Genomic DNA, 13,600 nt, shown 5'->3' on the forward strand with positions numbered 1-13,600 from the left:
TAACTAAAGAGGAAAAGGCAGTATTCACTCTCCTGGTTTCATTGTAACCTCTGACAGCAACTTAAGAAAATTATTCCTATAAAGTAAATGGCAAGTAAATAGCCCAGAGTGACACATGGGCTTTGGTACAGTTTAGTAATCCTGTCATCACAGAGTTCAGGCTCAGTGTAATCGCTTCCTGCAGCACAGAGTGCTTTAAACTTTGCTCTGCAAATTGTCAAACTGAGGACATTCAATGCTTAAAATAAGCCTGCTTTCTGGTGGCCGTCTTACCCTTGAGCAGTGCTATTTATTAATCTAGCTCTTCTGTTTTTTTTGAACAACTTCCTCTGTAGAAAGAAGCCCAGAATCCCAGAATCCCAGAATCCCAGATGTCATGTAATCTGTAGCATGCTAGAATCTTCCCCAATCAGAGGCCCTGCCTGGAGATAGTCCTCAGGGGACTGTTGCCAGCTATCTCCATCACACGCACTTCGGGGTTCCCAAATATCAAGACAGCCTCCTTTGGCTGAGACATCCAGATGACTGACAGCTACCTTTTCTCCAGGTTTTTGGGATTGTGTAGACTCAGCCTCCAATGGACCCTTTTCCTGAATAGAGGAAACTTTGTATCTTTACTGCTGAAACGCAGTAGATCTGCAGTGTCCTCACTTTAAAAAAGTAGTGAACACCAGCCTAACCTGTGGTGGTGCAGCAGATAAAAGTGTCGACCTGGAAACACTGAGGTTGCTGGTTCAAAACCCTGGGCTTGCCAGGTTAAGACACATATGAGAAGCAACTATGAGTTGATACTTCCCACTCCCCCTGCTCCTCCCTCTTCTCTCTCAAATCAATAAATAAAATCTTAAAAAAAAAAAAAGTAGAGAACACCAAATTTTTCCAGATATTAAACAATTACATGGTCTCATCTCCAGATGGGAAGAGATCTGGAATTTCTCTCACACAGAGAACCTTCAGAGGAGGGCACACACCAGTGTGGAGCTCTGTTCATCCCAGGTCTTCTCAGACGGGCAACCTCACATGTCCCGCCGCGGTCCAGGAGGGGTCGGCCTAAGAGGAGGATGAGAGGATGCTGCTTTGCCCAGACCTGAGATGCCCCTTGTGAGAAGTGTCCCATGACCTAGTGTCTCCTCATTTAAATTACTTCATGTGAATTGCTCAAGAGTATCAGGCGGCCTTAGTAATATCAACAAGCACATACTGTGTGCCACACATGGCTCTGAATGCTCTACATGGTCATTCCAGACAAGGACCCTATGGGGAAGGTATCATTCCCAATTACAGATGAGGAGCCTGAGACACAGAGAAATTCAGTAAATCACCCAAGGCCACACAGCACTGCCAGGATTTGTCCCCCAGGTAGTCTGATCTAGATAGAGCCTATGCTCTTAACCTTTTGCTCTACAAACTCTGAAACAGATCTATAAATAATAGAATGTATCTAAAACATTTATATATTTATATATGTACAATATTTTAATTATGTTTTATATAGTATATAGTTTTATACATCCATTTAATTAACATTAACTGAGCACCTAAGATAGTAATATTAATAATAATATCAACATAAATAACTTCCAACTTTTCTTAGAGAGGATTCAAGATAGGAAGTCAAGCTGGATTCCTCAGGAAGGGAGTGGGTACAAAGAGGATGGGGTTGGCACCCAGATTCTGCTTGGCGATGTTTCTCTTAGAATTTGTCATTTGGATCTGCCTTCCAGTCTGTACACAAACACACAGGCAAGGCAGTGAAGAGGGAAAGAGGAAGAGCCGTGGGTTGGGTCCTCCACACCGAAGTCCTGAGGCATGTAACTCAAAGGAGCCAGACTGCCTGGGTCCAAATCTTGCCTTTGCCTCTTTCTGGGAGTATGAACCGAGCAATCATTTAACCTTTCTGTGCCTCAGTTTTCTCATTTGTAAAATGGGAATGATGATAGTACCATTCAGAGTGACTGTTCAGTCATTAATGTAAAGCACTTGGAACAGTGCCTGGCCCTGTAGGGGACTGAAAAGAGGAGTTGCTTGAATGCCATAAAGTCACTAAATGTGCGTTCTTGAAATCCCCGCTTGGCCAAGTCACGTATCATCCCGAGTCTCAAGTTTCCCCACCGGCGAAATGGGCACCACACTCCCCGCTTCTCCCGGGCAGCGTGCGCAGCAGCGCTAACCGGCCTGCCTCCGGCACTGCGCCAGGGCGCGCGCCGCAGGTGCGGGGCACGGGGCGCGGGGCCGGCGGCCCGGCGGGCCGGGGGGAGGTCAGCCGCCGCAGCCCCGCCGGCAGTCGCCCAGTCGCCGGCGTCAGCGCCGGGGGGCGGGCACAGGGCGCGGGGCCGGGGGCCCGGCGGGCCGGGGGGAGGTCAGCCGCCGCAGCCCCGCCGGCAGTCGCCCAGTCGCCGGCGTCAGCGCCGGGGGGCGGGCACGGGGCCGGCGGCCCGGCGGGCCGGGGGGAGGTCAGCCGCCGCAGCCCCGCCGGCAGTCGCCCAGTCGCCGGCGTCAGCGCCGGGGGGCGGGGCCGTGCGCGGGAGACGGCGGCCGGCGCTGCGCCCGCGGCCGCTCGGGCCTCCTCCGGCAGCTCACCGGCGCCCCGACTTTCCGCTTCGCTCCCCGCCGCGTCCCCGCACGAAGATGGCCACGGACGGGCTGCACGAGAACGAGACGCTGGCGTCGCTGAAGAGCGAGGCCGAAAGCCTCAAGGGCAAACTGGAGGAGGAGCGGGCCAAGCTGCACGACGTGGAGCGTGAGTGCGGGCCCGGCGGGGGCTGCTCGCGGGGAGGCGGGCGGAGGAAACGGGACCCGGCTCCGAGGGGCAGGGTGCGGGCGGCCTGCGCCCGGGGCGGGATGCGGGCCCCTGTCCCCACAGCGGCAGAGGCGCAGAGAGTGGCCGCGAACCCCCGGCACGAGGATGGAGGATGTGCTGCGCGAGCTGGGCCGCCCTTGGAGGCTCCGGCACCTTGCGGAGCCCCGCCCGCCTCTGGGCCGGGCGCTTGCTGGTGGCAGCCCCTGGGCGCTGGCCTCCCGACGAGGAGCGTGGGACCAGTTACCACCGTCAACTGCCTGGGAGATGCAAGCTGATGGCCTTCCTGCCTTTCCCAGGCCGAGCGAGTGGGGGCTAGCGCGGCGAGCTCAGGGGGCGAGGCCTAGGATAATCTGTTTTGGTTTTTAATTATTTGGCTTTCTGCATCACTTTTGTATCTTTTCTCAATTTTGCTTTTACCCCGAACCAGACTGATTTAAAAGCTCATTTTTCAAATCTGCCCCATCTACTTGGGGGTGGAGAGCAGGATGAGGGAAGGAAAGTAGAGGAGTTTACCAAATCCAACCATTTAGTTTATTTGAGGCTGTTTTTAAAGCTTTGGATGGATGTGGTATGATTGGCATAAAAGAGCAATAGCAATCTTAAACTTACATTATTGACCACTATCATAATTTAGAACCGGCTCTGTTTGTTTGTTTGTTTGAGTGAGCAATTAAATAGCCAGGTGAAATGACTTGGCTGGATCAGCTTCCCTTTACTGTGTCATATGGTTCCTCCTTGGCAGAGCTTGGGCTCGGGGCCAAGCTTGGGGAAGTGGCTTTATCTGCTTGCTTTTCAACTCAGAGGGTGGGAGCCCCTCTTTGCTGAGCAGTACCTCCCCTTGGAGCCCTCAGGCACAGCTGTACATTGTACTCCTGCCATTCCTATTTGGTACCGTCCCCTTTAAATTCCATTTGGAAAAGAGAGATGGGATCCATACTAGATCCTTTAGCACCTAAAATTTTTCTTTTTTGAAAAATTTCTTGATAGAAGTCGGTGACCTGAATCTAGAGTGTGCTGTGCTTTTGCAGGGGCCTCCTTTAAATCGGAGTCACACTCAGCCCCTGTATCATTTAGAAACGTATCCTGCTACAGTGAACTATAAAGCTCCAATAAAGTAGTTAAGCAAATTGGGACTTGTTTTTCTTACATAGCAAGAAGAAAGGTAGGCAGTCACCAGCTTTGGTCCAGCTGCCCAGTGTGCCGTCAGGGATCCGCACTCCTGTCTTCGCCACCCTGGGAGCGCTGGCATTTACCTCCTGACTGTAATATCACTGCCACAGCTCCAAACATCACCCCTGTATCCAGGACAGGAAGAGGAGGGAATGTGGTTACCAGCCTCTCTTTCTCCTTTTTATTAGGAAAGCAAAAGTTTTTCCCTAAGTTTTCTTTTCTTCCCAACAGATTTTTGCTTGCATTTCATTGGTCAGAATTAGGTCACATGGCTGGCTACTACAAGGGAGGCTGGGAAAGGCAGAACTGAACTGGGCGTATTGCCATCCTCAGAGCTGGGTTTCTGTTGTCAGGGGAGAAGCAAGGCATGATATGGGGAAGCATAGGAGAGAGTATCCCCCGTTCCCTTCTGCAAGTTCCCACACTCTGCAGATGATAACTATGTTGCTGTGAGCCAGGTGTTATCTGAGGTAGGTCTGATTTACCCCATTTTACAGATGAAGAAACTGAGGCACAAAGTGGTAAAAGGACTTGTAGAAAGGGGGTTTCTAGAAACTCTCTTACTCAATAGTGCAGGCTGCCCAATGTGGTATTTTTCAGATTTTTCTTTGAATTTGTAAACTGCCTTACGGCAGGGAGATAGTCAAGACTCAGCTTTTCAACAGGGAGCCCCTGTCCTGCTAAAGATGCAATGCCCTCAGAGGTATGGCCAAATTTGGCACACTGGAAGGATCTCTCCTCACCTGTCTATAAGTCAGCATTTTTTAGTTGAAAAGACCAGAAGTCACGTGGTCATGTTCCCCTTTATGCCCACTGTAGCTTCCGGCCACTGCTCCACTCCTATATAAAACCCTGGCTCCTCTGAGGCTCCTGTCATTCAACTTCCGGGCCTATTCTCCTCCCCCCATGCCACTGTCTCCTGACCTCCCAGCCAGGCTTTCTCATTTCCTATGGACTTTGGCACGTGGCTTGAGCCTTCCTTTTGACCCTACTCCCTGCCCCTACCTGGTGTCTTCAGGGTTCACAGGGTGACCCTCTTGACATGCTGGGCCCTCACTCATTGCAGCCCCCTGGGATCTTGTTGGCAAGCAGAACAGCTCTGTCTCCTCTGACCACAGTCTCTCCCACAGAGTTCTCCCTGATCCAGGTCTGTGGGGGCTCTTTTCTCTCCCACTCTCTCAGCCCTTTCTGTACGTTTTTACATAGTTGTTAGATGGTCCTATGACCCTTAGCCTAGTTGGGGAAACCTCTTTAGGCCGTAAATTTAAAGTGACCAAGTCATTCCAGTTTGCCTGGGACTCTTCTGTTGTAAAATGGAGAGTCCTGCATCGCGGGGAACCTCTCAGTACTGGGCAGGCGGGGACAGTCGGTCAGCCTTCTCTTAGTAATGACTTGCCTAAATTCTTGGCTTAAGAAAGTCAACACAGGCCTCAGCCAGGTGGTTCAGTAGATAAGTGTTGACCTGGCATGCCAGAGGTTATGGGTTCGACCCCTGGTCAGGACACACAGGAGAAGCAATGAGTGAGTGCACAACTGAATGGAAGGACTAAGGGAAACACTGAGTTGTTGCTTCTTTCTCCCTTCCACTCTCCCTCCTCATCCCTCCCTCCCTCCCTCCCTCCCTCCCTCCCTCCTACTCTCTCTAGGGGACAATCCTCTCTCCCTCCCCCTCCCTCTCTCTAAAATCAATGGAAAAATTAATTTTTAAAAAGCCAACACAACAAAATTGTAGAAAATAAACTTGAAGGAAAAGTGAACCTTTCCCAATTCCAGACTCTCATCTCTTTGACTCTCAGACAGCATACATTTTGTTGCGCCTCATCCCCAAGTCAGACCCTCAGACAACATTGCATACAGGAAGTGGCTTATGTGGGTGGTCTGAGGGGAAGCCAGCATACTTAGAACTCCAGAGCCTGAGGCCCATGCCCTGTCCCTGCCTTTCCTGTCATTCCTCCAGAGCTGCCTGCCTGGATGTTTCTCCTTATCCCTTCTGCTTTGCCTTCTATCATTTGTAAGTGCTTCCTTGCTTGAGGCTAAGGCATTTTAGAATCATGAGGTTATGGCTGTATTAGTTTCCTATTACCTTGTACACATTTCCACAAACATAGTGGCTTACAGCTACATAAATTTATTCTGTTGCAGTTCTGCAGGTCAGAAGTCTGGAATGACCCAGCAGGGCTGCATTCCTCCTGCAGGCTCTAGGGGACAATCCATCCCTTACCTATTCCAGCTTCTAGAGGCCATCTGCATTCCTTGGCTTGTGGCCCCACATCACTCCACCCTCGTTTCTGTCATCATCATCTCCTTCTTTAACTCTGATCCCCCCTCTTATAAGGGTCCTGTGATTACATTGGGCCCACTTGTATAATCCAAGATAACCTTTCCATCGGAAGGTCTTTAACTTAGTCATGGCTACAAAGTCTCTTTTGCCGTATAAGGTCACATATTCACAGGGTCCAGGGATTAGGATGTGGACACCTTTGGAAGGCCTTTCACACAGCACTAAAAATTAGAGGGATCAAAACACTAGAGGGATCACATGCTTCAGTCTTTTTCTCTTCATGGAAAAATGTTTTCTTCTGCCAACAACCCCATCCCTTTCTTTATGGATGAGGCCGGAGTCCAGGGAAGGGTTAGGGGATTTCCCTAAGGTTATGCAGCTACTCTAAGGGAGCATGGAGGGTAGGCACCAGGGTTTAGGTTCCTAGTACAATTTTTCCTCCTCACTGTGCCAGGCCATCTCTCAGAAAGTTGAGATTTACATTCATAAGGAAAAAAAGTAAATTAGTGTGTGTGTGTATGAAAAGGTATCAGTATTGGGGGGGGGAAGCAAGATGCAGAACTGTATGTATAAGAGGATTTCTTCAGCTTAATCAAGGAATGCTTTCAAGTGCATTAAGTTTGTGGCAGGGTACACAAGAAACTTATCTCACGAGGGGCCCAGAGGAGTGAGGAAGTAGAGGTACTTTTCAGTTTAACCCATCTGAGAATTTACTGCTTTTTTAATAAAAAATGAGTATAGGCAGTCCCTGGATTATGAATAAGATAGGTTTGAAAACGTTTAAGTATTTATACGCACAGAAAGGTAAAAATAAATACTGTGTTAAGACAAACATCTGTCTGAGTTGCATTTAATAGGTCAATATCCCTGTTCCAACTTACATACAAATTCAACTTAAGAACAAACCTATAGAATCTATCTCGTTTGTAACCCAGGGACTACCTGTACTAGAATGGGAGTCAAGGTCAAGAACAAAAGGAGAGTGTTCATCTATAAAGAGTCCTTAACTTGAAATTAAACTTGCAGGCCCTAGCCAGTGGCTAAGGGGATGGAGTGTTGGCCTGGCATATGGACATCCTGGGTTTGATTTCTGGTCAGGGCACACAGGAGAAGCAACCATCTGCTTCTCTCTCCCTCCCCCTCCCCCTTGTCTCCTCCTTCTCCTCCCACAGCCAGTGGCTTGATTGGTTTGAGCATCAGCCCAGGTGCTGCTGAGGATGGCTCTATTGAAGAGCATCAGCCCCAGGCACTAAAAATAGCTTGGTACTCGGGCATTGGCCCCAGAAGGGGTTACCAGATGGATCCCAGTTAGGGTGCATGCTGGAGTCTGTCTATCTCCCTTCCTCTCACCTAAATAAATAAATAAATTAATTAATTAAAATGAGGAATGGTCTCAAAGACAGGCTAGAAGTAAACAGCAGGACGAGCGCTGGGTTTGTTTTATTTAGCATGGATGGCAGCCTGATGGGGCTATCTGGTAGCTTTACACAGCTTCCCAGTTCCTTTGGGAAAAAGTCTAATACCATATTATCTAGGAAGCAACTCAAATAAGATTTATGTAAGTTCTATAAGTCCAAGTCCAGAGGAAATTTGGAAAATCATAGGATTAATCAGCAGATATTACTTACTATTCTGTCTGTTCTAAACATAACCTTGTGAAAGGTTTTATTCTCAAAAGCTTGTTAACCTAAAAATAAAAAGGCCTTTCAAAGTGAGAAGCAACAAACATTTATTTGAGATCAATAAGAATAACTATTTGGGAAGCACTGATTCAGGCAGAAGCCCAAATATTTAATGTCTTAATTAGAAGATAAAGGCAGTGGGTGTTTATGACAACAGTAAGGGGAACAATTACATCAATAGAAGGAACACATTCTCATTGGTGCAAATAATATGCATATAGCACAGTGATGTCAATTCTAGACAGTGTTTTTCATTTTCAGTCTGGTAGTCATCAGTCCAGTAGTCATAGTAACTGCTTTCTCATTATCTTTGCAAACAGTTCTTTGGAGCACAGTGTTGCTTTAGGCCGAGCCCAAAGGTTCTTTTGCCCTGTTTTTACATTCAGAGGTTTGAGGCATAAGATGTGCAAGGCGGTTCCTCTGGGCTGGCAGCCCCAGCTCCATTTTCAAGTGGCTCCATTTATTTATTTGTTTGTTTGTTTTTGCAAGCTTCATGGCTGGAGCCTTGGACGATTCTAATTTTATAGTGTAAGGAGAAATCTAGGAAAACTAAAATTCTGGGTTAGTCTGAAGCAGATGTGTTGATTCACTTTTTTCCATGTCCTGAGGAAATACGCTGTGTGTACTGAGGCTCATGGAAGTGAGTTTCCTTGCAGAGTAATCCTCCTCCAAGTGCTGCCTGCAGCCGAGGGAGCAGAAAGCAAACCTGCCTTTCACTTCCTCTCCCTTCCTTTTGCTCTGCATTCATAATGCGCCTGAACTAGCCCATGAAAATGTCTCTAGAATACATCATAGTAAAGCTGTGCTCTCTAGCAGATTTAGAAATACAGAACCCATCCATAACCGCACCACCCAGAGGTAGCCACTGCTTATATTTTGATGTATTTCATAGCTTTTGCTTTTATATTTGTGTAGATATTTATGCACATAATTAGGACTGTGCTAGGTATAGAGTTGGAGCCTAGTTTTAATTTAACACAATGGATTTAAGAGCTCCTGGTATTACATACACTCCTTTTTGATGTCAGCATTTAAAAACTGTTAGATGGTATTCTACCTGGTATCCCATCTTACATGCTGTACCAAAGCTTAACCCTTCCAGCTTTTCACTAGGGAATTCAGGGTAGGATTTTTCTGGGTGTGGCTAATGCGTGGTTTTAAAGAAATGCAAAAAACCTGTGGCAGAAGCGATGAGGTAATGAGATTGTAGATGTTTTCCTTCCATCCAGGTGTTGGAGGGCTCGTCTACCTCTACCATTCTACCTCGGGGTAGAATCGGAATGAGTTTTGAAAATTAACTTTGGATAATGTTCCTTCCTTGAATCTTTTGATTTACCAGATGGCGGCTATCAAAAGACTGTGTATTGGTAGAGAATTTAGAAAGTGATTGAGTCAAGATAATTTTTTAAATGGTTCTATTTTCCTGTTTATGACAGCTCACTTGTCTTTGATCTTCTCTTTGGTATGTATAATGAACCTCACAATGCTTATTTTCAGGGAGATTTTAGAGCTTGTCCATGCTTAGGCCGTTATTTTCATGGCCTTTTGGGAATGACGAGAAGGACCCTTGTGTATATTTTCACTTTATGAATTGACATGGTTTGAAATCTTATGTATTGACCTTCATATTATACCATTTACTTTAAACTCAGATTTACTTTAGGTTTTAGATTATAAAATAAATAGCAAAACTATTCCCTGAAAAGTTGAGAGGAAGCCACATCTTGGTGAAGAAGTAATCTTTGCCTGAAACTCGAGGTCTAGGTGATTTCTAAGGCCCCTTCGAGATGAACTCTTCACACCCTGTCTTACAGAGCAGGGCACAGGCTCGGAGGAGACGTTTGTTTACCACTAACTTACAAGTCATGCCCTCCCCTCAGGCTTCATTTTCCTTCTCTGAGAAGTGACAGGGCTGGGGCAGCTCACTGCTCCTCACACTTGTTTGGACCCTGGGGGACAGTGGGCATGAGGCATGCTGGACAGATAGATGTGACTCTGAGCCCAGCGTCCTCCCCTGTCCTCCCCCGACCGGTCACCAGCTCTGCTCTGCTCTGTTTTGTGCAGTGGGCTTCTAGTAAGACTTTGTGTGTGAGAGAGAGAGAAAGCAGAAGAGGGCAGGGGGGTGGGGGGGGGAGGCTTCTACAACTCAAATCTGAAAGTCGCTGCTGCGCCCTTGGCCAGCCCTGCACTCCTGGAGCCCCGCCCGGGACAGTGCTGAGCACTGCTTGTTGAGTCGCGTCGGTCTCTTCCGGCTGTAACTTCCATCACTCTCCCAGTCAGGTGGTGGCCGGTCAGGAGCAGTGCAGGTTTCTTGACTCCTAACTGACCCATCAAGGAATATGGGGAGTCCACGGTTGGGGTGTCTCCTGAACTAAGAAGCCACTGTCACTGCCTCACCTAATCCTTGATTGTCTAAAGACTTCCAGTGTCCTGCCCCAAGCTCATCCTTCTGTGGAAGGTGTTTATCTGTCCTTGAGGGTCCAGTGTGTGCGCGTCGGGTCCTTAGCCTGTCTGAACCTGTTTTCTTTTTCACAGAAATAGGGGTGAAGCCTGTGTGTGGCCTCAGGCTGGTGTAAATCTTCAGCCCTTCACCTGTCACCCAGGAGACATGCAGTTCATGGTGGATAATGGTAACATGCATGGAAAGCCTTTAGAAACGCGCTTTCCCTTTGACTCAGCCAAGCCACGGCTGGAATTTATCTCAGGACTAACGCAGTGAGGCGGGCAGCACGGCAGACCTGGAACGCAGTGTCCAGCAGGAGGGAGCTGGGGGTGGGGTACATCCATGCAGTGGAATGTTGTGCAGTCACTTAAAGTGACAGGTAATTACATTTCACGTGGAAAGACATCAGGTGAAAAAAAAACAAAAAACCAGGCCTCCAAAATTATACATGTAATGTCATCTGCTTACATACATGTGCACACACACAGAAAAGGTCTGCAGTGATATACATTGAACGTTATGAATGGTCGGACTAAGCAGAATTATAAGGGATCATATGTTCCTATTTTCTGGTTATTTTCAATGAGCATGTGCTTCTATAATTATATTAAAAGAAATCAAGAAAAACACTCTCCCTGCCCATAACCTCTTTTCATTCTCCCCTTTTCTCCTTTTCTAAACACAATCTCTAGTTTTCATGGTCCTTCCGTTTCAGAAGCTTTCTCTCCTCCGTTATGCTGTTTCTTCTAGGACCCAGCCCTTAGCCCCCCAGCTCTGTATTTCTGATTCCTAGCCTGGCACGTAGTTTGCTTTCCCCCTTAAACCTCAGAACACCCCCATGGATTAGGTCATTCTCTTCCAGGTGACTGGACAAACAAAATAGATACTAAGAAGCTAGCTTCTGCTTCCCTTTCCCGCCGTCTCCTGTGCAGCCCTCAGAACCAGGCTTCTGAGACGTCTCCTCTGATGGCCACAGCTGCCTCCTCAACCACAGACTGGAATCCTCCTCTTCCCTGGCCCTTCCCCCTTGTCCAAGAAGCTGCCTTTCTGCTCCTTCTCAGAGCGGCCTCCACCTCCACCTTCAGTGGGCATGACTCACCGAGGGAGCGTGTGGAGGTGCAGGGCCCCCAGCTCCACCCTAGGTTCTGCCTGCTTGGATCAGGAAACAGGTGGGCCGCCCACTGCCGTGCAAGCAGTTTGCCCTGATCAGTGGAGGAATTCCTGGGCAGCTGAAGCAGAGAGGAATAGACTGGAGGTAGGGAGAGGTACAAAAAAGAAAGGTGCTGGCCCTGGCTGGTTGTCTCAGCGGTAGAGCGTTGGCCTGGCGTGCAGGAGTCCTGGGTTCGATTCCCAGCCAGGGCACACAGGAGAGGCGCCCATCTACTTCTCCACCCCTCCCCCTCTCCTTCCTCTCTGTCTCTCTCTTCCCCTTCCACAGCCAAGGCTCCATTGGAGCAAAGTTGGCCCAGGCGCTGTGGATGGCTCTATGGCCTCTGCCTCAGGTGCTAGAATGGCTCTGGATGCAACAGAGCATCGCCCCCTGGTGGGCATGCTGGGTGGATCCCGGTCTGGCGCATGCGGGAGTCTGTCTGACTGCCTCCCCGTTTCCAACTTCAGAAAAATACAAAAAAAAAAAAAGAAAGAAAGAAAAGTGCTTAAAAATTATGCTTGTCTAGGCCCTGGCCGGTTGGCTCAGTGGTAGAGCGTCGGCCTGGCGTGCAGAGGTCCCGGGTTCGATTCCCGGCCAGGGCACACAGGAGAAGCCCCCATTTGCTTCTCCACCCCTCCCCCTCTCCTTCCTCTCTGTCTCTCTCTTCCCCTCCCGCAGCAGAGGCTCCATTGGAGCAAGGATGGCCCGGGCACTGGGGATGGCTCCTTGGCCTCTGCCCCAGGCGCTAGAGTGGCTCTGGTCGGGGCAGAGCATCGCCCCCTGGTGGGCAGAGCGTCGTGCCCTGGTGGGCGTGTCGGGTGGATCCCGGTCAGGCGCATGCGGGAGTCTGTCTGACTGTCTCTCCCTGTTTCAAGCTTCAGAAAAATACAAAAAAAAAAATTATGCTTGTCCACCAAATCCTGCTGTTTAGGATTACTACAGTTGATTAAAATTTAATACTTACTGAGCATTTCATTTATTCTTTCAGTAGTTACCTGGCACCTGCTGTGTGCCAAGTTGGGGAATAATAGCTAACACTCATTAAGTGTTCCCTTTGTGCCAGGTTCAAATAGTGGTCCCAACAAACCCCCCAGGGAAGGGAAGGAAGGGAGGCAGGAGGAAGTTAAGTAGCTTGCTGGGGGCTGCACAGCTGGCGTAGCCGGCCCGGCCCAGCCGGGCTCTGAGCCCTGGCAGCCTAGCAGAGCAGAGCCGGTTCCAGGTTCCCGGGATCCCTGACTGCTCCGTGCTAGTCCTGCTCTAAGGAGATAGAGCAAGACATGCCCTCATCCTTTTGCCACTTACCTTCTAGTGGGGTTTCTTAACTGGTTATCATTATATGCAAGTAAGTTCTTATTATAGAAATCAGCTGGTTGTGTGATTTCTTTAAAAAAAGAACAGAAGGGAAGTCCTGGAGCGGTGGGTGGTCCATGAGAAGGCAAAGGAGAAAGCACCATCAGCTCTGGGCGAGTTCCCACAAATTATTTACAGAATGTAACTCATTTCCAGTTGTTTTTAAAAAATATTTTAGTATTAAATTTGTTTTAACTCTTTAATTCAACAGATGTGAGATTTGGCAGGTAGAAACAGGAGGGAGTGAATTAGAAGCGAACCAGATGTGGGAAGGGAAATGCAGTGAGAAAAATAATTAGTAGTTGAGATATGTTAAAAATTCTCATTATGTAAGGGGAGCCTATTTTGGCTGGTGAGTCATCCTTTTTTCTCTTTTTTTTTTTTGTAAGAGGAACGTTAACTAGCTGTGGCTGTCCTAATGCTGAATTGGGGGGAGCAGCAATAATCTCAGTGTGATGTTTCAAAGTGGAATATACTCACAGCTCTGAGCTGGTATAGATTTGTATACAAGGCCTATAAGAATTCAGAAAATTTCTGTCTGTTTTTCAACTCCATCCAGTATGTTTTTGTTCAGAACGTGTCTGTAAGAGACCAGTGTGCTATTTTTTTATTTATTTATTCATTTTAGAGAGGAGAGAGAGACAGGGGGGAGGAGCTGGAAGCATCAACTCCCATATGTGCCTTGACCAGGCAAGCCCAGGGTTTCGAACCGGCGACCTCAGCA

General features: G+C 48.3%; 1 protein-coding gene across 2 annotated transcripts in view; it reads left to right on the forward strand.

Annotated features, from left to right (window-relative positions):
* The window catches only part of GNB5 (G protein subunit beta 5), a 50,704-nt gene that overhangs the window by 7,110 nt on the left and 29,994 nt on the right, over window positions 1-13,600 (forward strand). Inside the window, exon 3 of one of the 2 annotated variants that reach the window (XM_066341864.1) lies at window positions 2,629-2,740. In XM_066341864.1, coding sequence (XP_066197961.1) covers window positions 2,629-2,740 — 112 coding nt within the window. Of the gene's footprint in view, window positions 1-2,495; window positions 2,741-13,600 lie in introns of those variants that run through there. The other variant, XM_066341865.1, reaches the window with a different exon arrangement.

This window comes from Saccopteryx leptura, chromosome 6 (genome assembly GCF_036850995.1).
Source record: "Saccopteryx leptura isolate mSacLep1 chromosome 6, mSacLep1_pri_phased_curated, whole genome shotgun sequence".
Classification (NCBI taxonomy): domain Eukaryota; kingdom Metazoa; phylum Chordata; class Mammalia; order Chiroptera; family Emballonuridae; genus Saccopteryx; species Saccopteryx leptura.